The 25,846-nt window shown below is 42.8% G+C and overlaps 1 protein-coding gene across 7 annotated transcripts in view; it reads left to right on the top strand.

Moving 5' to 3' along the window:
* The window catches only part of DAZAP1 (DAZ associated protein 1), a 68,610-nt gene that overhangs the window by 25,469 nt on the left and 17,295 nt on the right, over nt 1-25,846 (top strand). For 6 of the 7 annotated variants that reach the window (XM_077271121.1, XM_077271137.1, XM_077271128.1 and 3 more), the window contains exons 6-8: nt 14,996-15,044; nt 18,917-18,999; nt 22,013-22,166. In XM_077271121.1, the coding sequence (XP_077127236.1) occupies nt 14,996-15,044; nt 18,917-18,999; nt 22,013-22,166 (286 nt within the window). The remainder of the gene's footprint in view (nt 1-14,995; nt 15,045-18,916; nt 19,000-22,012; nt 22,167-25,846) is intronic. The other variant, XM_077271165.1, reaches the window with a different exon arrangement.

A 25,846-nucleotide genomic window follows, 5' to 3' on the forward strand; every position in this document is an offset into this window, starting at 1 on the left:
TGGTGTGACCGCGGGACACTGCTGTAGATCTGATTTAGACCACCTTGCTGCATCATTTACCTGTTAATCATGCAACGTGCAAAAAATACGTCTGTAGCTGACAAGCTAAAAGAGTTTGCTAGGAGTGATGCTCAGGACAGTGCAAGATCTCTTAGAAATAACTCCTCACAAGCTCAGCGGGGGAGAAATCGTCTTTCTGATAATATCGATGAGGGTGAGCAAGATGAACTGACTCTTAAGCAAGCATCTGCACAATTAATGCAAGCTATATCTCTGACTAGAACGTCCCTCTCTGAACAAATAGAAGACGTACACACTGAGGTGGGGCGTCTGAGGCAAGACATGCAAGCTATGAAGGGATGTATGGCGGAAGTGGAGACAAGGGTGTCTCAGGTGGAAGACACCATTAAACCTATGGAGGCCAAATTGGCAAAAGTTGCTGGCTCCACGAACGCCTGGAAACAAAAGGCTGATGACCTTGAAAACAGAATGCGTCGAAACAACATTCGCATCATAGGCCTGCCGGAACGTACAGAAGACCCGCAGCCTGAAAAATTCCTGGAGGATTGGCTTAAATCATCACTGGGAGATACATTTTCTCCAATGTTCTCGGTGGAAAGAGCCCATAGAGTCCCCACCAAGTCTCTTCCTCCTGGAGCTCCACCCAGACCTTTCCTGGCACGTATCCTTAATTGTAAGGACAGAGATGCTATCCTACGATTGGCACGACAAGAGTCCCATCAAGTTCAACGATGCCACAATCTCGATATTTCCAGACTTCTCCGTTGAGCTCCAGAAACAGCGGGCAAGATTTGTGGATGTTAAGAAGCAACTCAGAGATAAGAACATTATCTACTCCATGATATACCCGGCGCGTCTCCGGGTTGTCAGCAACGGCTCCTCCCTGTTCTTCACTGACCCGTCAGAGGCAGCTGATTGGTTGCATTCCCGTGGGATGTCTAATGGAACAGAACTCTGATGTGTTCTCGGCTAATCTACAGTTACTTAATTGTTGAATTGGAGCTCTCCCTGCGAGCGCTCAACGTGCCAACAATACCGGACGCTGGAATCAGCGGGGGTATCCCCAGGTTTATTTGAAGACGGGAGTATTGATCTATGCTCCTGGATTGTTCAGTTCTTGTTAAGTTTTTTTTTCTTGTTAGATTTAACTAGTTTTAGTAGGTATTTGGGTAAGAGCCGCCTCCAAAGCCATTATAACTTCCTATGCATAATCAGTGGACTTCTCTCACCATCGGTGCATACCATGTCTTTGATGGCTGAGTATGGGGTCTGAGCTGATATGTATGACATGGAACATACGGGGTATTAAATCACCCCGGAAGAAAATTTAGGTGTTTTCTCAAATCAGGCGATATCATCCTCATATTGTGGCCCTGGTGGAGACGCATCTGACCAGGGATACAGCCAGAGGTGTACAGAAACCTTGGGTACAATGGCATGCTCACGCGTTTCACACTAGTTACTCGAGAGGGGTATCATTATTAATACACAAAGATGTCCGATGGGAGGCCCGGATGACTCGGCGGGATATAGAGGGACGTTTTGTTTTTGTCCATGCACTAATTAACTCCCGCGAATGTCATATTATGCATATATAACGCCCTCCGGCTAATACTTCAATACTTAAGATGTTATCTGTATGGGTGACTTCAACTTAGTTATGGACAGTGGTCTTGATAGAATGCGACTGGGAGATGGGTCGCCTGGGGAACCTTTGTCTCCTCCTCCTTCCTCGACCCCGACTCAGTTGGCACTATTTATGGAAAATAGCGGCTGGATAGACCTATGGAGGATGCATCGCCCTGGGGAGAGGGGATATACCTGCCACTCATCCACTAAGGGTTCCCTCTCTCGCATAGATTATATCTTCGGGTCCGGTGACTTGGTGCGGTGGGTGGATAGTGTGAAACACGGTAATAGAGGAACCTCAGACCACAGTCCGATTACGCTTAGACTCGTGTTTGGGAAAATTAAATAATGGTAGAGTGTGGAAATTGAATCCCTTTTGGCTTAAACTAATGGATTCAGATGATAGGACGGTTGACCAGCTGAACTGCTTCATTCAGTCCCACTCAGAACTTCAGAATATTAATTTATTTTGGGTTACACTTAAGGCATATCTAAGGGGCTGTCTGTCATCTACAATCTCATATATCAAAAGGGTAACATCAAGGGAGGACGATGAGATTGAGCAACGTTTGAGAAATGCTGAGGCAACATATACAGCTGACCAGACTAATGACAATAGGGTTGAGTGGTTGACTCTGCAAAGACTGTACACCCAACACTTGGACACCAAAGTCTAAGCGTAAGTTGTTTTTCACGCGACAATCGTACTTTGAAATGGGGAACCAGGCGGGAAAATTTCTGGCCTACTTGGTGCGTCAACACAACACATCCAACATAATACAAATTCGCTCACCAGACGGCTCACTAAACTCTACCACTGAAGAAATACTTCAATGTTTTTATAACTATTATAAAGGGTTGTATGAATCTAAGAGCGGTTTCAGTGTTTCCGATTGTTTAGGATATTTGTCCGATATAACATTCCCTACACTGAGTTCCACCCAGCAGGCCTTTATGGACGCTGAATTTACCCTGGAAGAAGTGGAGCAAGCTATAACAGATATGGCCTCTGGGAGGGCCCCTGGGCCGGATGGCTTTCCTGTAGAGTTGTATAGGAGATACCGGGAGATACTGGCTCCGCTTTTATTGAAAGTATTTAAAGAGATATGGAAGGGAGGGTGTCTACCTGATACTTTTTATGAGGCACATATTATTGTACTTAAAAAGGAGGGGAAAGATCCTTTGGAATGCGGATCCTATCGTCCCATATCCCTGGTAAACGTGGATTATAAGATCTTTGCTAAGATACTGGCTACCAGGCTGAACTCCATCATATTGGATATTGTACATCCAGAGCAAACTGGCTTTATGCCTGGTAAGAGCACCTCTATAAATATTAGACGGGTCCAGTCGGTGATTCAATATAGCTCTTTATTGCCAGATAATAGCTGGGCATTGGCGTCGTTAGACGCAGCCAAGGCGTTCGACTCTCTTGAATGGCCCTTTTTGTCTGCTTGTCTGCAGAAATATGGCTTTGGGGAGAAATTTTTGAAATGGGTTGGTGTGTTGTATTTGAAACCTAAGGCCTGTATAGTTGTTAATGGCTCCATTTCTGAACCATTTTCACTGTATAGGGGAACCCGTCAAGGGTGCCCCCCTCTCCCCAGCCCTATTTGCTCTAGCAATAGAGGCATTGGCTGTACGTTTACGCTCAACCCCTGGTATTGATGGTATTAAAATAGCAGACCGCACCGACATCATTGGTTTATATGCTGATGATATGATTTTATTCATGGATAGGGCAGAAGAAACGTTGCCAAGGATAATTGCTACCATAGATAAATTTAGTGGGTTCTCAGGCCTATATATTGGGATAAATCTGCCCTATTGCCTCTATCTCAACTCCCAGCACCCAATCTTAATACTCTCTCTTCATTGCCCATAGTGTCTAAATTTAAGTACTTGGGTATTTATATGTCCCAGCACAGTGGGTCGGATCTACAGCTCAATGTTCTCCCCCTGCTGGAATACGCCAAATCGAAATTTACATCTTGGGGTAAACTTCCACTGTATGTAGCAGGCCGCATTAATCTCATAAAAATGATTTTGCTCCCTAAATTCAACTGTTGTCTTCAACATAGTGCAGTAACTGTACCAAAATTCTTCTTCACCAACTTAAATTCTCATGTTACCTCATTCGTGTGGGGGAAAAGCAGGCCCAAGCTTAAACTGACTACTTTGCAAAGACCTAAACAGAGGGGAGGAGCGGCATTGCCAGATTTTTTTTTTATATTTGGCGGGACAGGCTAAAGCACTATGTAAATGGATGCCTCATAACTATCTCCCTAATTCTGAAAGTCACTTGGTTAGCTCTGTTGGTGCTAAATGTCCTCTGGGTCTTCTGGAATCGGAAAAAATAAGCGCTCCCCGTCTATTGCCTATGATTCGATTGGCACGATCCACTTGGAAGAAAATTAAAAAAGTTACTGGATTTGGGGACATTGTAGCCGAGATGCCTCTATGGGATAATGGTTATTTCCCGACGCTGGTGAATCACCCATCTACAAAATTTTGGGTTTCCTACGGGGTTCTTTTGATGGGAGACTTATATGATCAGGGGGTTTTTATGTCCTTTGAGCAACTACAAAATAAATATGATCTTCCAAGGTCTCAATTTTTTCGATACCTGCAGCTCAGATCTGCCATTCAGTCATTTGTCAGGAATGAGGGGATGAACCGTAACATCTCATCTTTGCCTCTGATAGGTATTCTTAAGTCACAGGGACCTCAGGGTCTTTTCTCGTCCCTATACACGTATCTGTTATCAGCGGGGACGAACTCTGTTGTGGATTCGGTGAGAGGCAAATGGGAGGGGCTTATCCCTGATATGCAAAACGAGGAATGGGAGGATATTTTGGAATTCCCCCCTCAAAGTCTCCCCATCGGTCAATAATATGACCCAATTATATATAATCCACCAGTCATACTTGACTCCATTGAGACTTTTTCGGATGGGTCGATGCTCGACATCGGAATGTTTGCGTTGCCACTCACCTGATGCTGATTTTATACATATATGGCAGTGCCCCATTGTTTCTCACTATTGGAGGGAGGTAACGTCACTATTAACTTCAATACTGTCGATTCCGATTCCTCTTGAACCCTTAATTTGCCTGTTTGGAGTGTGGGACGAGGAGGCCTGGGAACATTATACGGGGATTTTTCTGCGAGAAACACTTTTTTTGGCAAGGAAGTTGTTGGCTTTGCGGTGGATGGGGAACTCACCCCCCTCCGTTAGGTCCTGGATTGAGTTGGTGAATGCAGTTGTCCCCTATGAGCGCACTCTTTATCAAAACAGGGGTTGCCCGTGTAAGTTCAACAAAATCTGGGATAGATGGAACGCCTCTCATCTCACTCTGTGACCTGACTAATTGAGAGAAATGTGGTTCACCTGGTCCTTTATTCTGCAAATATTGCGCAATGGGAGGTGGAGGGGAAAAATAAAAATAATGTACTCCACTTTTGTTAAGTGTAGGCTTAGTAGTTCTGGAGGCTTAGTTTGTTTGTAGTTTAAGAACCTTATGTTCTGATTGTTTCATAACTTAGCACATATGTTTTCTCTATGTGAAATGATTGGCATATGTATGCTCTGTCTTTTTCAGTCCCTGTAAATATAACCATGCAGACCAATGACTAGGACAAATATGTATGCTGTAATTTTATTTTATGCTTGATAAATAAACGAATTAAAAAAAAAAAAAAAGTCACTGCAGCCTTAATGAGTTCATTGAGAGGTGCAGCTTCTACAATGTGGTCACCTTTGTGGTTTTTCTGCTGTTCTGTCACCTTCAGGGCTCCGCAAAAGTTGCCCGCAAACTATTCTAGCAAAATCTTTGCTTCAAAAGACAAATGGAGCTCCTTCCTTCTCAGCCCTGACATGTGGCCTAAGGCCAGGGTCACACTTGCGTGCGCAATGCGAGGAACTCGTGCATCAATAGCCGGCACTCGGGACTGGAGCATGCGGCTGCATAGAAATACATGCAGCTGAATGCTCCGTTCCTGAGTGCCGGCGGCAGTGCCGGGTATTGATGTGAGAGACTCGAGCGAGTTTCTTGCATTGCACACGCAAGTGTGACTGCGGCCTAACAGTAATTTCTGACAAAATGTGGGGCATCACCATGTTCGGGAGAAATTGCTCAATAAATTGAGTTCAGTTTCACCTATCAACCCTTGTGTACCTGAAAGGCTGCAGCAAATACAATAATTACATTTTTACCACTAAAATGTAATATTCTCCACTTTACGAAGTTCTGTGAGGCCTCAAGGGGTTCACAATACTCATTACACCACTAGATGAATCCTTGGGCAGTGAAGTTTCCATTATGGGACGTGTGTGTGTGTGGGGTGGGGTTCTGCTGTTCTGGCACCTCAGGGTCTCGGCTAATGGAGACCACAATCTATATAAATGAGATCTTCATTCTAAGGCTACTTTCACATTAGCGTCATGCACTGCACGTCGCAATGCGACGTTGCGGCGCACCGACGCATGCTGTGCAAGCGCCGCACAACGGGGGCAGCGGATGCTGTTTTTCCACACATCCTCTGCCCCATTGTGAGGTGCGGGGAGGAGAGGGGCGGAGTTCCGGCCGCGCATGCGCGGTTGGAAATGCTGGATACGACGCACTAATAAACGTTACATGCAACGTTTTTTGGTGGCGACGGTCCGACGCAACCGTCGCATGACGGTTGCGACGTGTGGCAATGCGTCGCTAATGCAAGTCAATGGAGAAAAAACGCATCCTGCAAGCACTTTTGCAGGATGCGTTTTTTCAACAAAACGACGCATAGCGACGTGCAGTGCACGACGCTAGTGTGAAAGTAGCCTTAAAGACAAGCAGAGCTCCTTCCCATCTGATTCCCCCCATGTGCTCAAACAGTAGTGTTCAACCACATATGGGGTACTGCCACATTCGAGAGGCATTGCATAACAAATTGTGGGGTACAATTTCTCCTATTCACCCTTGTGTAAATTATAAATCTGGTGCTAAAAGTAGGTAAAAAAAAATGCTCAGTACACCCCTAGATGAATTCTTTGAGGAGTATAGTTTCCAAAATGGGGTCAATTGTTTGGGGGGGGGGTTTCTGCTGTTTTCGCATGTCCGGTAGCTCTCCAAATGTGACATATCATTCACAATCTATCCCAGGCAAATGGAGCTGTTTCCTTTCCTAGCCCTGCCACGTGTCTAAGCAGAAGTTTTTGACCACACCTAAAGTATCCTCGCGTTCATGAGAAATTGCATAACAAATTATGGATTCTGTTTTCACCTATTAATTGTGAAAATTACAATTTTAAGGCTAAAACATGTTCCTGAAAATTTTTTTTTTTTTTTTTTTTTTTTTTTTAAGTAAAACAGTCTCAGAATCGCTGGGAACCCTTGAAGGGTTCCAGAGATATCACATAAAGCGACACTGGTCGGATTTAAAAAAACTGGCCTGATCATTAAGTTCAAAATTGGCACCGTCTCTAAGGGTACCGTCACACATTGAAATTTCCATCGCTACGACGTTACGATTCGTGACGTTCTAGCGATATCGTTACGATATCGCTGTGTCTGACACGCTACTGCGATCAGACACCCTGCTGAGAATCGTACGTCGTAGCAGATCGTTTGGAACTTTCTTTCGTCGCTTGATCACCCGCTGACATCGCTGGATCGTTGTGTGTGACAGCGATCCAGCGATGTCTTCGCTTGTAACCAGGGTAAACATCGGGTAACTAAGCGCAGGGCCGCGCTTAGTAACCCGATGTTTACCCTGGTTACAAGCGTAAACGTAAAAAAACAAACAGTACATACTCACCCGTCGGTGTCCTTCAGGTCCCTTGCCGTCTGCTTCCTGCTCTGAGTGCCGGCCGGAAAGTGAGAGCAGAGCGCAGCGGTGCTGCGATCTGCTCTCACTGTACGGCTGCACTCAGAGCAGGAAGCAGACGGCAAGGGACCTGAAGGACACCGACGGGTGAGTATGTACGGTTTGTTTTTTTACGTTTACGCTGGTAACCAGGGTAAACATCGGGTTACTAAGCGCGGCCCTGCGCTTAGTTACCCGATGTTTACCCTGGTTACCCGGGGACTTCGGCATCGCTCCAGCGCCGTGATTGCACCGTGTGACCGCAGTCTACGACGCTGGAGCGATAATCATACGATCGCTGCGACGTCACGAATCGTGCCGTCGCAGCGATGAAAATTTCAATGTGTGACGGTACCCTAAGGGGTTAAATTAAGGTATTTTATTAAAGGGAACCTCTCACCCCTAAAATCGAAGATGAGCTAAGCCTACCAGCATCAGGGGCTTATCTACAGCATTCTGTAATGCTGTAGATAAGCCCCCGATGTATCCTAAAAGATGAGAAAAAGAGGTTAGATTATACTCACCCAGGGGTGGTCCCGCTGCGGTCCGGTCCGATGAGCATCGCGGTCCGGTCCGGGGCCTCCCATCTTCTTACGATGACATCCTCTTGTCTTCACGCTCCGGCGCAGGCGTACTTTGTCTGCACTGTTGAAGGCAGAGCAAAGTACTGCAGTGTGCAGGTGCCGGGCCTCTCTGACCTTTCCCTGCGCACTGCAGTACTTTGCTCTGCCCTCAACAGTGCAGACAAAGTACGCCTGCGCCGGAGCGTGAAGACAAGAAGAGGATGTCATCGTAAGAAGATGGGAGGCCCCGGACCGCAGCGGGACCACCCCTGGGTGAGTATAATCTAACCTCTTTTTCTCATCTTTCAGGTTACATCGGGGGCTTATCTACAGCATTACAGGATGCTGTAGATAAGCCCCTGATGCTGGTGGGCTTAGCTCATCTTCGATTTTGGGGGTGACAGGTTCCCTTTAAGGGAAAAAGAAATCCAAACCTACAGACCCCTGTGTGAAAAAGTGATTGCCTCCCCCTGACCCCAGTACACTCAAACAGTTACCGTATATACTTGCATATAAGCTGAGATTTTCAGCACATTTTTTGTGCTGAAAACTCCCCCTCGGCTTATACACAAGTCATTGTCTAGAAAGCTGGCGGGGGAGCAGCGGCAGGAGTCGGCTAACAGAAGACATCATACTTGCCCTCCTGGCGCCGTCGATGCATCTCCGTCCCGGCTGCTCTTCCTGTGCTGAGCGGTTACGTGGCACCACTCATTAATGTAATGAATATGCATGCATCTCCACTCCCATAGGCGTGGAGCGCATATGCATTACCTTAATGAGCGGTAGTGACCGCTTGGCACAGGAGAGCTGCCACGCTGGGACAACTTAGATGCAGCGACGGCGCCAGGAGGGTGAGTAGGATGGCGGGTGGGGTAGTGAGCCATGCTTACAACGATGGGACTGGGGGGTGAGCCATGCATACAACAGGGGGAGCCACACATACCAGGACAAGACGTGGATGGTGGGGGGGGGAGCAGCACACACCAGAACAGAACGGGGGAGCCACGCATAGCAGGACAGTGAATGGGGGAGCCACGCATAGCAGGACAGCGACGGGGGGAGCCACGCATAGCAGGACAGCGACGGGGGGGGGGAGCCACGCATAGCAGGGGGGGGGGGGAGCCACGCATAGCAGGACAGCGATGGGGGGGGAGCCAAGCATAGCAGGATAGCGATGGGGGGGGGAGCCACGCATAGCAGGGCAGCAACGGGGGGGTACACAATGCATACCCGGCTTATACTCGAGTCAATAAGCTTACCCAGTTTTCCATGGCAATATTTGGTGCCTCGGCTTATACTCAAGTATATATATATGGTAATTTTTGCTTAATCAGATCCTTGGGAAGTGGTGTTCAAATTCCCTAGCCACTCCCAGTTCTGATTACTGCCATACCTGTTCTCAATCAAGAAATCATGTAAATGTGACCTGTCTGACAAAGTGAAGTAGACTAAAGGAAGCTTCAAAAGCGAGACAACGTGCTGCCATCCAAAGAAATTCTGGAACAAATGAGAAACAAACTGAGATCTATCAGTGTAAAATGTTATATTGCCATTTCTAAGGCTATGTGCACACGTTGTGGATTTACTGCGGATCCGCTGCTTTTTTCCGTGCAGAACCGCATGTGATTTACAGTACAATATAAATCAATGGGAAAATAAAAATGCTGTGCAAATAATGCGGAAAATTCCACACGGAATCCGCAGCGGATTAAAAAAGGACCATGTCAATTCTTTGTGTGTTTCTGCACCCATTCCATTATCAGAAAACGCAGGGGTAAAAACGCATGAAATTTGCAGGAAAAACCCACAAAATCCACATAAAAAACGCTCAGATTTTTACCTGCGTTTTCTGCGAAGAGATGCAGAATCCGCACGGAAAGTTCCACAGGCAAATCCGCAATGTGTGCACATAGCCTTAAGCTTGGGGATGCCACGAACCACCGTGAGAGCCATTATCCACAAATGGCAAAACATGGAACAGTGGTGAAGCTTTCCAGGACTGGCCGAACAACCAAATTTACCCCAAGAGCACAACAGACTCATCCAGGATGTCACACAAAAACCCACAACAACATCCAAAGAACTGCAGGCCTCACTTGCTTCAGTTAAGGTAGTGTTCATGATGCCACTGTAAGAGACTGGGCAAAAATGGCCTGCATGGCAGAATTCCAAGACGAAAACCACTGCTGAGCAATAAGAACACTAAGGCTCTTCTTAGTTTTGCCAGAAAACATCTTAACCCCTTCATGACCCAGCCTATTTTGGCCTTAATGACTTTGCCGTTTTTTGCAATTCTGACCAGTGTCCCTTTATGAGGTAATAACTCAGGAACGCTTCAACGGATCCTAGCGATTCTGAGATTGTTTTTTCGTGACATATTGGGCTTCATGTTAGTGGTAAATTTAGGTCGATAATTTCTGAGTTTATTTGTGAAAAAAACGGAAATTTGGCGAAAATTTTGAAAATTTTGCAATTTTCACATTTTGAATTTTTATTCTGTTAAACCAGAGAGTTATGTGACACAAAATAGTTAATAAATAACGTTTCCCACATGTCTACTTTACATCAGCACAATTTTGGAAACAAATTTTTTTTTTGCTAGGAAGTTATAAGGGTTAAAATTTGACCAGTGATTTCTCATTTTTACAACAAAATTTACAAAACCATTTTTTTTAGGGACCACCTCACATTTGAAGTCATTTTGGTCATTTTGAGGGTTCTATATGGCTGAAAATACCCAAAAGTGACACCATTCTAAAAACTGCACCCCTCAAGGTGCTCAAAACCACATTCAAGAAGTTTATTAACCCTTCGGGTGTTTCACAGCAGCAGAAGCAACATGGAAGTAAAAAATGAACATTTAACTTTAGTCACAAAAATGATCTTTTAGCAACAATTTTTTTATTTTCCCAAGGGTAAAAGGAGAAACTGGACCACGGACGTTGTTGTCCAATTTGTCCTGAGTACGCTGATACCCCATATGTGGGGGTAAACCACTGTTTGGGCGCTCGGAAGGGAAGGAGCGCCATTTGACTTTTTGAATGAAAAATTGGCTCCAATCTTTAGCGGACACCATGTCGCGTTTGGAGAGCCCCCGTGTACCTAAACATTGGAGCTCCCCCACAAGTGACCCCATTTTGGAAACTAGACCCCCCCAAGGAACTTATCTAGAAGCATAGTGAGCACTTTAAACCCCCAGGTGCTTCACAAATTGATCCGTAAAAATGAAAAAGTACTTTTTTTTCACAAAAAAATTATTTTGGCCTCAATTTTTTCATTTTCACATGGGCAACAGGATAAAATGGATCCTAAATTTTGTTGGTCAATTTCTCCTGAGTACACCGATACCTCACATGTGGGGGTAAACCACTGTTTGGGCACATGGTAAGGCTCGGAAGGGAAGGAGCGCCATTTGACTTTTTGAATGGAAAATTAGCTCCAATCGTTAGCGGACACCATGTCGCGTTTGGAGAGCCCCTGTGTGCCTAAACATTGGAGCTCCCCCACAAGTGACCCCATTTTGGAAACTAGACCTCCCAAGGAACTAATCTAGATGTGTGGTGAGCACTTTGAACCCCCAAGTGCTTCACAGACGTTTATACCGCAGAGCCGTGAAAATAAAAAATAATTTTTCTTTCCTCAAAAATGATTTTTAGCCCAGAATTTTTTATTTTCCCAACGGTAACATGAGAAATTGGACCCCAAAAGTTGTTGTCCAGTTTTTCCTGAGTACGCTGATACCCCATATGTGGGGGTAAACCACTGTTTGGGCACAAGTCAGGGCTCGGAAGGGAGGTAGTGACGTTTTGAAATGCAGGCTTTGATGGAGTGTTCTGCGTGCGTCACATTCCATTTGCAGAGCCCCTGATGTGCCTAAACAGTAGAAACCCCCCACAAGTGACCCCATTTTGGAAACTAGACCCCCCAAGAAACTTATCTAGATATGTGGTGAGCACTTTGAACCCCCAAGTGCTTCACAGAAGTTTACAACGCAGAGCCGTGAAAAAAAAAAAAAACATTTTTCATTCCTCTAAAATTATGTTTTAGCAAGCAATGTTTTATTTTCGCAAGGGTAACAGGAGAAATTGGACCCCAATAATTGTTGCCCAGTTTGTCCTGAGTATGCTGGTACCCCATATGTGGGGGTAAACCACTGTTTGGGCACACGTCGGGGCTCGGAAGGGAGGGAGCACCATTTGACTTTTTGAACGCAAGATTGGCTGGAATCAATGGTGGCGCCACGTTGCGTTTGGAGACCCCTGATGTGCCTAAACAGTGGAAACCCCTCAATTCTAACTCCAACACTAACCCCAACACACCCCTAACCCTAATCCCAACTCTAGCCATAACCCTAATCACAACCCAACCCCAACACACCCCTAACCACAACCCTAACCACAACTTTAACCCCAACACACCCCTAACCATAACCCTAACCACAAGCCTATACTTAATCCTATTTCCAACCCTAGCCCTAATTCCAACCCTAACTCTAATTCCAACCCTAACCCTAAGGCTATGTGCCCACGTTGCGGATTCGTGTGAGATTTTTCCGCACCATTTTTGAAAAATCCGCAGGTAAAAGGCACTGCGTTTTACCTGCGGATTTACCGCGGATTTCCAGTGTTTTTCATGCGGATTTCACCTGCGGATTCCTATTGAGGAACAGCTGTAAAACGCTGCGAAATCCGCACAAAGAATTGACATGCTGCGGAAAATACAGCGCAGCATTTCCACGCGGTATTTTCCGCACCATGGGCACAGCGGATTTGGTTTTCCATAGGTTTACATGGTACTGTAAACCTGATGGAACACTGCTATGAATCCGCAGCGGCCAATCCGCTGCGGATCCGCAGCCAAATCCGCACCGTGTGCACATAGCCTAATTCTAACGCTAACCCTAGTTCTAACCCTACCCCTAACCCTAGTTCTAACCCTAACCCTAGTTCTAACCCTAGTGGAAAAAAAAAATATTTTCTTTATTTTATTATTGTCCCTACCTATGGGGGTGATAAAGGGGGGGGTCATTTACTATTTTTTTATTTTGATCACTGTGATAAGTTTACCACAGTGATCAAAATGTACATGGAACGCATCTGCCGGCCGGCAGATTCGGCGGGCGCACTGCGCATGCGCCCGCCATTTTGGAAGATGGTGGCGCCCAGGGAGAAGACGGACCGACTTCGGGAGGCTCGGTAAGTATGAGGGGGTGGTGGGGGGGTGGATCGGAGCACGGGGGGGGGGGGATCGGAGGACGGGGGGAGCAGACAGGAGCATGGGGACGGAGGGGGGTACCGGACAGAACGGAGGACTGGGGAGGAGATCGGGGGCGGTGGGGGGGGGGTTGAACATGATTTCCAGCCATGGCAGATGCTTTTGCAGCATCGGCCATGGCTGGATTGCAATATTTCACCATTTTCATAGGTGAAATATTGCAAATTGCTCTGATTGGCTGTTGCACTTTCAACAGCCAATCAGAGCGATCGTAGCCACGTGGGGGCAAAGCCACCCCCCCCCCCCCCCCTGGGCTGAAGTACAACTCCCCCTCTCCCTGCAGATCGGGTGAAATAGGAGTTAACCCTTTCACCCGATCTGCAGGGACGCGATCATTCCATGACGCCACATAGGCGTCATGGGTCGGATTGGCACCGACTTTCATGACGCCTACGTGGCGTCAAAGGTCGGGAAGGGGTTAATGAGCCGCAAGGCTTTTGGGAGAACACTCTGTGGACTGACAAAAGTTTACCTTTTTGAAGATGTATGTTCCATGACATTTGGCGTAGAAGTAACACAGCATTTCAGTAAAGGAACATCATACGAACAGTAAAATGTGGTAGTAGTGTGATGCGTCTGGGTCTGTTTTGCTACTTTAGGACCCGGAAGACTTGCTGTGGTAAATGGAACCATGAATTCTGCTGTCTATCAAAAAATTCTGCAAGAGAATGTCCGGCCGTCTGTTAGTGTAAGCGCACTTGAGTCATGCAGCAGGACAGTGACATAAAACATAGCAAGTCCACCTCTGAATGGCTTAAGAATAACAAAATGAAGTATTTGGATTGGCCTAATAAAGTCCTGACCTTTAATCCAATTGAGATGTTGTGGCATGACCTTAAAAAGGCAGTTCATGCTCGGAAACCCTCTAATGTGGCAGAATTACAACAACTCTAGAAAGATGCATAAGCCAAAATTTCTCAGAGCGTTGTAAAAGACTCATTGCCAGTTATCGCAAACGCTTGATTGCAGTTGTTGCTGCTAAGGGTGGCCCAACCAGTTATTAGGTTTAGAGTATGTGCACACGTTCAGGTTTTTTCGCATTTTTTCCCGCGAAAAAACACTATAAAAACTCATTAAAAATGCATACATTATGCATTCTATCATTTAGAATGCATTCTGCATGTTTTGTGCACATGGTGCGTTTTTTTCCGCGAAAAAAACGCATTGCGGTAAAAAAAAAGCAGCATGTTCATTCATTTTGCGGATTTTCCGCGTTTTTCCCGCGATTCTATGCATTTGGAAAAAAACGCGGTAAAAACGCATGCGGATTTCTGGCAGAAATGTCCGGTTTTTGTCAGGAAAATTTCTGCCCGAAATCCTGACGTGTGCACATAGCCTTAGAGGCAATCATTTTTCCACACAGGATCCTGTAGGTTTGGATTTCTTTTTCCCTTAATAATAAAGACCTTTATTTATAAACTGCATTTTGTGCTTACTTGTGTTATCTCTGTCTAATATTTACATTAGTTTGGTGATCTCAAACATTTAAGTGTGACAAACATACAGAATAATAGGAAATCAGGAAGGGGCAAACGCTTTAAACACAACTGTATGTGATCTTATGGAGGAGACACTTCTCTTTATATACCAATTACTACCTGCATTTGCGCCGTTTCATAAAGAGTATGTTATATAATTAAAGGAATGTGTCTGGTTTCCAGGTTACTGAAGTTGTGATGATTTATGATGCAGAGAAGCAGAGGCCGAGAGGTAAATAAACGCTGATCCATCTTATTTTCCAATCTTTCATACTTCTCCTCATTTAGATGGCAAACAGTTTTCCGAGTGACCGAGCTTCACACATTACCTGTCTTCACTTCTTAGGGGTTAATGCTTGCTCCATACCGCATTGAAAATGTGTTCGTATTTGTAAATTGAGCTTGAATATCTTAATTTTTCCCTCACTCCCAAAGAAAATTAAAACAATCAGCAGCCTACTTTGTGCTGCATGTTGGGCCATTTGCAAGCTGTGACGTTTGTGTCTCAGACATCTGACATGTTTCACTTTTACATGAACTGTATTTTTTTCAAACTGCCATTCTTACTTTTCCTTTGTTACACGTGTATGGTCCTACTGAAATAATGCAGTGCACCAATCAGAATCCTGGGTGTTCTGTATTGTGTGCCAGATGCATTGTGTCCTGTTGTCCAATTCAGTGTTCCTCTCCAGAGCCCAGGTCACGTGCTGGTGCTGGCCACAGAACATCCATTACCCGCTTCATACATGCTGTCAAAATTGTTTGCCATCTGAATGTCCTACTATTCACCTCATCATTAAGACCATATATATATATAGTAGTGTTCCTTTCCATTTTAAGCTAAGGCATATTTTAATTTGTTTTTCCCATTCCTATCCATTTTAAGTTACTGTAAAGTATTGTTAAACTGTTTGTTGTTTGACTGTGATTAATGTTATCTCTCTAGCTTTCTTTTCTCTAGGTGTTTAAGCTCTATCACTCAGGTACAGGCCAGTCTAGTTAGATACGCTGGGGGTGCTGCTGTATGTTTGGGGTGTAAATGAAGTGTCAGTACTATTTTTGTATGTTTAGGGCTTTTGTGTGCTTTAAACTTTAACTGTTTAATTCTGTGACACTTAGGCTACTTTCACACTAGCGTTAACTGCATTACGTCGCAAATGCGTCGTTTTGCCGAAAAAACGCATCCTGCAAAAGTGCTTGCAGGATGCGTTTTTTTCTGCATTGACTAACATTAGCGACGCATTTGCGACGCAATGACACGTCCTGCGACTGTTGCGCCCTGCTGTGGCGGACCGTCGGGAGCAAAAAACGTTACATGTTAACGTTTTTTGCTCCCGACGGTCCGCTTTTTCCGACCGCGCATGCGCGGCCGGAACTCCGCCCCCACCTCCCCGCACTTCCTCGCACCTCACAATGGGGCAGTGAATGCGCTGGAAAAATGCATCCGCTGCCCCCGTTGTGCGGCGGGGACAACGCTAGCGTCGGGGCTAGCCCGACGCTAGTGTGAAAGAAGCCTTAGGCAGAACTTTCCCCCTCTTTACATAGTAGCTGACATGTGAAGTCTTCGAAGGCAAAGGTCAGATGAGAGCATTCAAAATGTTGCAAATTTTCACTTAGCAAAAACATGTTTTTTCATACACTTGCAATCTGTATAGCATCCGTTTTTTATGCATCAACAGTTATTAAAATTTACAAGAACAAATAGTTTTGTTAACCCCTTCATGACTAACTTAATTTTTCTATCCACGTAGCCGTATGAAGGTTTATTTTTTTTTCCTGGATGAGTGGTACTCTTGAATGGCATCATTCATTTTATCATGTGATGCACGGGAAAGTGGGGGAAAAATTCCAAGTGCATTGGAGTTGCAAAAAAAAGTACAGTTCCACAATTGTTTTTTTTATTGGCTATATTCACTATACGGTGTACTGTCAGCATGATTTAAACAAATATGCAACAATGTATAGTGTTTTTTGTTTTTTTTTGGTTTTTCTAGTGGTGGTCGAAAAAAATATTAATTTTTTTTTTTGCATTTTTCACCCAGAAACTTGTAGCGTTTTAAAATGTTGCTATAGGGGGCAGTGTGAGGACTTATATTTTGCTCTATGACCTGACGTTTTTACTGATACCATTTTGGGGTAGATACGATGTTCTTATTGCATTTTATCGCAATAATGTTGTGGCGGCTAAAAAACTGAATTCTGGCGTTTCGATTCTCCTGTTACACCGTTTACCAATCGGATTAATTTATTTTACATGTTAACAGATCGGACATTTCTGAATGCAGAGATACCAAATGTGTGGTGGTGTTTTTTTTTTTTGTTTGTTTTGTTTTTTTGTTTGTTTTTTTACTCGAACTTTTGAATTTCATGTTTTTAAAAACTTTTTTTTTCCATTTTTTTTTTTTTTTTACTGTATTTTTTATCTTGGAGGACTTGAAGCTGCTATTGATTGTGTGTACTTTACACAGTAGTGGAATAGCACTGCTTTGTATAGCTAAGATCACAATCTTCTATGAACTCCAGCTAAGCATTGGCTTTCAGTATAGTAATGACGCCCGACTGTCATGGCAGCACATTGGTGCCCAGTGATCACGTCACGGACGTGCCTATAGGTGCCTGGGATGACGCGCCCCCTGCCGGTGTGTGTTATCTGACACTGTCAGATATAACACCAGAGATTGACATTGGCATTTAACATGTTAACAGTTGAAGGTAGATTTCTGCTCCACCCGCATCTGTTTGACCAAAATCGACCATCATCTGCAGGGAAATATGCGGCTCTGCTTGCAAGCCCATATCAAAGGCAGGAACATGGCATATGCCATAACTACAGTAAATGGCGTAAAGGGGATAAAGAAATACAATATATCTGTAAAATTCTGATGCTATACGGTTGTTCTATTTGGGATCTAATTTTTGAGACTAGTGCGTGCTGCAAATTGTTCTTGGAGGACAAAAAAAACTGAATGAAATTGGTCCAAGTGCTGCCAGCTTGCTCACAGAAAGCACTTGGATCAAATATACGGTGGTGTGAATGTAGGATAAGAATGGACGAGTTTAATACATATTTGTGGACATTTTATTTGTTGGCTTTTATACATTTCATACACCTTTTTGCAAAACGTTTAGTACTGTTTCTTTATATCCTTTTGCCCCTCACTAGAGAGCCATAAGACTTCTTCCTTTATACTCGTGTGGATTGGATGTCCCAGATAATGTTCCATCTAAAGCCAATTTCTATTAATACTGAATATGGGTCTCATCATCCGAACTAAGATATTTCTTGGTCCTTGTGATGATAACCAGAATTGTGGTCACGCCAAGATTTGGGGCTGTAATTCAGAAACAGAAAGGCACCTGTATTACAGTAGTGTTGACATGATCTTCATTTGAGTGAAAAGGTTTTTGCTTCAATACCAGTATTAGCAGTGTTGGATGAATGATCTACACAGGGATTATTTGACCATCTACTGATACTTTGTTTACACCTCACTCACCGTAGTGTGGGAAATGCAAACTTTTAGAATATTTTACAATTGTCCTGCTGGATCTCAGCTTGGCCTGTATCTTTGTGTATTCATATAGCTTTCTCTCCAGTTTAGACTCTGGGCTTTTCCAACAGTGTTGGGAAAGCTTTGGTAGTCCTTAGCTGTTATAGATATTGTATCTCTGTTTAACGCTTAAGAAATATGTATGGCTGCTGTCAGCACTAGCTGCAAAGCAAAATGCCACCAAGAAGGAAGCAGCAGGGTTGCAAGCAACTTCACAGCCCGTGTTAGTTTCTAAGTACACTCTGATGCCATCAATACCATTCGCAACAAGATGACACGGGTGCTAATTAGGTACCTTACAAAATGTTTTGTTTCTGGCTCCCATCCCTTGACGTTTTGTCCAGGTTTGACTAATGATCTTTTACTGACATTGTATCCGTTTGTAACCAGATTGTCTTTCAGTGGTTAGATTAATTCTGCTGTTTCACTATGGCTGCAGTTGCTATATGCTGATCCTGCTGCTAAGGTCTTGGTTTTGCTCCTAATACTGTTCATCATCCTGTTTTGTGTCACAACACCCTGCTACCTTGATTCACTCTTCGTCGTTGGCTAGGTTTTGGATTTATAACTTTCGAGGACGAACAATCAGTGGACCAGGCTGTCAACATGCATTTTCACGACATCATGACCAAAAAAGTGTGTAGTTGTAGTTTTATTTTACCTTAAGACGAAGCCAAGTCTTGGGGTGCAGTCAATGTCCTTGGCAGATTGGTGTTTTGTTTGTTTTTATAATATAAGGGGAAAAAAAAGTTGGGGAGGTGAGTAATTTATAGTTCCAGTAGGAAGAGGGAATGTTTCCAATTAAACAAAAAATTGGAAGGATTCTCCATTAAATTCAGTGATTGTTAGTTGTATTCTTTGTGCTCCTAAGTCATGGAGCCCTCAAGGACATCTCTGCTGCCTAAGGTTTGGCTTGATGCCACTCCTTCTGAAGTCACGGGTTTCAAATTCATTATGCAACAGGGACAGGAAAAAGAGTATTTGGCAAATGGAAGACTTCATGAAGGACTGGATGCTGTTACTGTTTCATTACTGGGTCACTTACTGTGAAACTTTGGTACAAAAGCCATGTTCTCAGTAGTTTAACCATTCTGCAGTAAATTGAACTGTTCATACTGTGTTGTCATGTCTGGGAGGTCTACTTGAATCGCTAACGTTAGGGGTTAGCGATAGCGGTGTAGGCTTATATGTAGGTTCCCCATAATTTATTCAGTGGCCAGAGAAGTCTGCGTAGGAGAAATGACCATTGAGGTTATGGGTGATGCACAGATAACACAGGTCAACAAAAAAAATTTTTTTTTCTGGTGTCCAAAATATTTTAATGAATTTAGGGTATTTTTGGGGTGCTGATTCTGAATATGTCATCAGTTTTGCCAGATTGGCTCAAGTTTTTGAGATTTTTGGTATCTTATTTATAGCACTTGTTGGTAAATGCGACGCATCATCTCATTAATTTCTTTGGATTAGTACTTGAACTGAGCAGTTCTCAATATAGTTTTGTGTTAATTAGTGTTCTAAAAGTTTGTTCATAGCTTGATTTTTGCACTAACTTGATGTTGTCTGTTTTCCAGTGAAAAGCATGAACTCATCAAGAAGAAGTTGTCTTAACGATCCAGACTCATTCTGTTACATTTGTGGTGAATACACACTGCCAAAACATAGAAGAAACATAACAGACTTCGTAAAAAAAGTGTATTTTGCCTATTTTGGGGTTATGCTTGGGGACCAAGACAAGTTTTGGGCACCACACATAGTGTGCAAAGCATGTATCGAATTATTACGAAAATGGAGCAAAGGACAAAGAAAAAGCTTCAAATTTGGTGTTCCAATGGTGTGGAGAGAGCCAAAAAATCATCAGGATGACTGTTATTTCTGTGCAGTGCAAGTGCAAGGATTCAATAAGCATAAGAAACGAAAATGGGAGTAACATGGAATCTGCAAGAAGGCTGTCCCTCATTGTGAAGATGTGCCTGTACCTGTGTTTACCATAAATAACAGTCATCATGATGATTTTTTGGCTCTCTCCACACCATTGGAACACCAAATTTGAAGCTTTTTCTTTGTCCTTTGCTCCATTTTCGTAATAATTCGATACATGCTTTGCACACTATGTGTGGTGCCCAAAACTTGTCTTGGTCCCCAAGCATAACCCCAAAATAGGCAAAATACACTTTTTTTACGAAGTCTGTTATGTTTCTTCTATGTTTTGGCAGTGTGTATTCACCACAAATGTAACAGAATGAGTCTGGATCGTTAAGACAACTTCTTCTTGATGAGTTCATGCTTTTCACTGGAAAACAGACAACAACATAAAGTTAGTGCAAAAATCAAGCTATGAACAAACTTTTAGAACACTAATTAACACAAAACTATATTGAGAACTGCTCAGTTCAAGTACTAATCCAAAGAAATTAATGAGATGATGCGTCGCATTTACCAACAAGTGCTATAAATAAGATACCAAAAATCTCAAAAACTTGAGCCAATCTGGCAAAACTGATGACATATTCAGAATCAGCACCCCAAAAATACCCTAAATTCAATGAAATATCTTTGGCACCAAAAATGCTGTTGACCAGTGTAATAGTGCCACACCAGGGTGGATGTTTATAAAATAGCACAAGATACATTTCTTTAGAGATGCACTATTTTCACAACTAACTTATAAAACTTCCTGAAAAATAGTACTTTCTGTTTAGACTGGCTAGTTGGTCTACTCATTTGATGGAGGACACACTAGTTAGTATGAGGAGAGAGAAGAAAACGTTTCTGGGCCTCTTTCATCCTCTTATATTCTATCCATGGATTGCTATACAGTCTGAATAATAGAGGACCGTAAATGAAAATTCAGTTGTCTAGTACAAGGGAAAGCTTTAAAGACCTCATGTAATGCAGTTTCCAGCTGCTGATTACTTTTTTATGGTGGTGTCTCCTACACCATAATTTATATCTATAGTATGTTGGTAGCACACAGTAGTCCAAATAAAAGATCTGGACAGGTCCCCAATCTACTCTTGCAAACAAAAAAAAAATGTGGGTGAAACCAAAGCGATGGATTGTTGCTAGTGTTATGTAACTTAACAACACAGTATGAAGAATATGCTTCTTATTGACCAAACTGTCCATTTTGTATTACTTGCATGTTTTGTTTACTTTTTTTGTTAGATATAGTGTAAGATTCTCTTACCACATCCATTCCCTCTGACATTATTTGCGAGTTAATTAAATTGAGATTCTTAAAGCGTTAGCCTGGGGAAGGTAAGTCTTTATCTTCCATTAGCTATTTTTGATGCAGCCAATCAGCCTCCCTAGCAGTATCCCAGCCCCATGAGGTTCTCTGATGTGAGCAGAGCCCAGACTACTATTCACATGAAGCGAAGTCCAGTCCCGACACGGCCCTACAGTCCGGATGAGAGTGTTTTCTTTTTAGAGCTATATTAATAATCCCTAGTTTTCCACATAGAGTAAGATATATATTTGCTTTATACTGTGTATGTTAAGCTTCTCAGAGACCCATATAGAGTCCTTTAATAATAAGATAAATTAAGTATTAGAATGCTAAGCTTATAAGTATAATTTTGGGTGTAGTGGGTGGGGAGTGGGCAGTAACCATTGAGCTATTTTCTGACCAGTCTCTGTCTTTGTTTAGGTGGAAGTAAAACGCGCTGAGCCCCGTGATGGCAAAAGCCAAAATCTTGGATCTGCAGGTTCTAATCAGTGGGGAAGTAGAGGAATGCAAAATGCAGCTAATGGGTGGACGGGCCAGCCTCCTGCCACATGGCCACAGAGCTACAGTCCACAAGGTGAGACTATTACGTGCAAATAAATGTTGCAATCATGAAGACCACTTGAGCTATATATCATGAATCCCCCAGCTCTTCTGCAGACTGTTTACATAATATTTTTTTATCTTACCGCTAGATAATGCAGTAAATTGTGCTAATATATCCTGCAGACCATGAATAGAGGGTAGGTGTGCCCTCTCAACCTGCACTCCATTGACATGGGGCTCTGTACAGCTTATTTTGCTTGGAGTAGGTTTCAGCAGTTGGACAATTCCAGCAATCACTAAGTTACAACTACTCTTTTGGATAAACTTGGTCCAAATGCTTTAACCCTCTCCCAACATATGACGTATAGTTACGTCATGTATGTTGGGTCCCTGACTTAGGTGTGCGAGCCCACACCTTTCCCAGCAGATGACTGAATTATTCAGCTATCATCTGCCTCTTGACAACAGCTGGTTGAGCAGAGCACATTCTACTCTCACAAATTCAAACAGCAACACAATCTACACTACAATATAGCGCTCCTTCCCTTCTGAGCTTTTCACTGTGCCTGAAAAGAATTTCACAATTTTATGTAGGTTATTGGCACACTCAGGAGAAATTGCACCAGAAACTGAGGTCCATTTTTTTTTTCCTTTTAGCTGTTATAAATATTAAAAACTTGAGGCTAAATCAACATTTTACTGGTAAAAATGTAATTATTCATTCTTCACTGCCCAATGGTATAAAATTCTGTGGGGCACACGTGGTGTCATCATTTTCACTACACCCCTAGATGAATTAAGTGGGGGTGTAATTTGTAAAATGGGGTCACTTATGGGGAGGTTCTGCTGCTTTGGTTCTTCAGGGGCTCTGATGTGATATTGCACCCTCAAACCAGTCTAGCAAAATCTGAACTCCAGTATTGCTCTCTTCACTTCTGAGCTTTGCGTGGTGCCTCAAAAGTAGTTTTTGACCACATATGGCGTATTGGCGTACTCAGGAGAAATTGCGTAACAAATTTGTACCATTAATTTTCTCCCATTTCCCCTTTTTGAAATTTAAAAACTTGGCGCCAAAGCAACATTTTGGTGGAAAAAATGTTAATTTATTTTCTCAGCCATTTGTGAATCGCCTAAAGATTAAAAATGTTCATTACACCCCTAGATGAATTCCTCAAGAGGTGTAATTTTCAAAATGTGGTCATTTGTGGGGGGTTTCTACTGTTGAGCCACATCAGAGGCTCTCAAAACGCGACATGGCGTCTATTCCAGCCAATTTTGCAAATGGTGCTCCTTCCCTTGCAAGCCCTATCTTGCGCCCAAACCATAATTTTCCACCGCATATTGGCTATCTGTGTACTTACAATTTGTTTGTGCAGTTTCCTTTATGGTCCATTTTCTCCTGTTATCATTGTAAAAATGAAAAATTTGTAACAAAACCAACATTTTTGCTGGAAAAATATATTTTTTTCATTTTCACAGTTCCACAATATACAATCACGTGAACCACCTGTGGGTTAAGGTGCTCAACACTCCTCTTGATAAGTTAATTGATGATTCTAGTTTCCAAAATTGGGTCACTTGTGGGGGGTTTCCACTGTTTAGGCAACATGGCATCCACTATTCTAGCTAATTTTGCATTCCAAAACAAACAAATTGTATGGTTCATTTTCTCCTGTTACCCTTGTGAAAATGAATAATTTGGGGATAAATCAACATTTTGAGGAAAAAAATAAAAAAGTTTACATTTGTTTTCCTTTCACATTGCTTTAATTCCTGTGAAGGGTTAATAAACTTCTTGAATATAGTTTTGAGAACTTTGAATGGTGCAGTTTTTTAAATGGTGGCACGGCTGTTTTCTGTCAAATAGACCCCTCAGTCACTTCAAATAGGATGTGTCTCTACCTATTTGTACACAACCTATCGGTTTTGTAAATTTTGTTGGACAGTTGAGATATTGCTGATCAACTTTTAACCCTTCTACTTCCTAATAAAAAATATTATGTTTAAAAATTGATGCTTATTCAAAGTAGACATGTGGGAAATTTGATTGATCTGTTTTCTGTGATATAATGGTCTGGATTAAGGGTATAAAAATTAGAAGTTTGAAAATTGCGTTATTTTCACAAATGTAAGAAATGTAGTCTTAAATTTATCATCAACGTGAAGTATAATGTGTCGTGAAAAAACAGCTTCAGAATCACTGGTATACATTGAAGTGTTCCAGAGTTATTACGGTACCTCATACAATAACACTGGTAAGAATTGTATAATTTGGCCAGGTCTGGAAAACTCTGCTCTGGGATGAAGGGTATAAGGGTTCATGCAGATGGCTGTAGATTCTTTCATCCAAGAGAATCTGGCAGATTCTGCAAATGTCATTTGGAATAGAAAATCACAGCACACTGAAGAGAAGATGGAGAGCAACATTTCTCCATCCTCTCCGTTGTTGGTGTGTGGAAATTGGACTGAATTCAAAAATGATCCAAGTGCAGTCCGATAATTTCAATTTCCACACACTGATTGACTTACATGGCCAAGTGCAATCCGTACAGTGGATCGATGGATCAGACTTGGACATTCATGCACCTTATCCCCCCCCCCCCCCTTACACTGACACTGAGGAAAAAATCGGACATGTGTATGGCCCTATAGACTGACTGGTCTGGATGCGATCTGATGTTTTGTCATATCATACTCTGACCAATAATATGGCAGTATACACCGACCCTAACAATGATAAAACCACTAACAAATTTTTTAAGCAAAAATGCTCAAAATGACTCCTGACCATCTTTTGAGCCTTCCCTGTAACTTGTATAGCACAGTTAAGGCCACATCTTCAAATGGTTGGCATCTTTGGAAATCTGAAGCAGTTAAGATGCCTAAAAGCTTGAACATAAGCGCTGCAATTAGTTTTCACATAGAAATGAATGTTAGTTTTTTGAATGCTTTGTTGGTGCATTTTCACGTTGGTTTCGGAGTGAACTTGCTCCAAACACACCTGAATAAAACAACCATCATGTGGACATACCCATGAAGGTGTTTTCTGGCCTCTGTCACGATTTCCCTCTACTCCCATTGCGAGTGAGAGGTCAAGTGACCACAAGTATTCAAATCGTATTGACCTTTCGACACCTTGATTTGAAGGCAATCTTTTTGTTTATTTTTAGTAATGCATCATAGTACAAAACTAATCTAAAAAGATGTTTAACTCGTGCAGAATATGTTCTACAGCAATTTACTATTGTACTTTCAAAATAAAAATCCAATTTTTATCAACACTTCTGCAATATGTCATAATAAACGGCCACAAACTGGGAAGCCACATCCAGCATGTGACCCATATTGGATAATCTCTTTTCAACATTGTATATATCACGCAAAATCATGGTAACTATAGGGAGATTAGGCATTAATTCAGAATTGTGTGATAGCATTGCCCTGGAACCTGTCTCCAGGATTTGCATAAATAATTTCCTCATTGTCTTATTTGAAAAGATCCCTCTAAAGAGTTAAACTGCACACACATGAGAGAAATATTGGCTGAACCTGCCAATATCAGTGGGTTCAGCCTACAGTTGTGTATGGGAGCCCTGGACAATTTATTGTTGGGGAAAATATCGATCTGTCTTATCGGGCTGCCAATCACATTGATCTACCATAGATATGTCTTGCGCAGGCTTTCTCAGAGAACACAGGAGTGCTTGACAC

The sequence above is a fragment of the Ranitomeya variabilis genome, chromosome 1, assembly GCF_051348905.1.
Source record: "Ranitomeya variabilis isolate aRanVar5 chromosome 1, aRanVar5.hap1, whole genome shotgun sequence".
NCBI classification, from domain to species: domain Eukaryota; kingdom Metazoa; phylum Chordata; class Amphibia; order Anura; family Dendrobatidae; genus Ranitomeya; species Ranitomeya variabilis.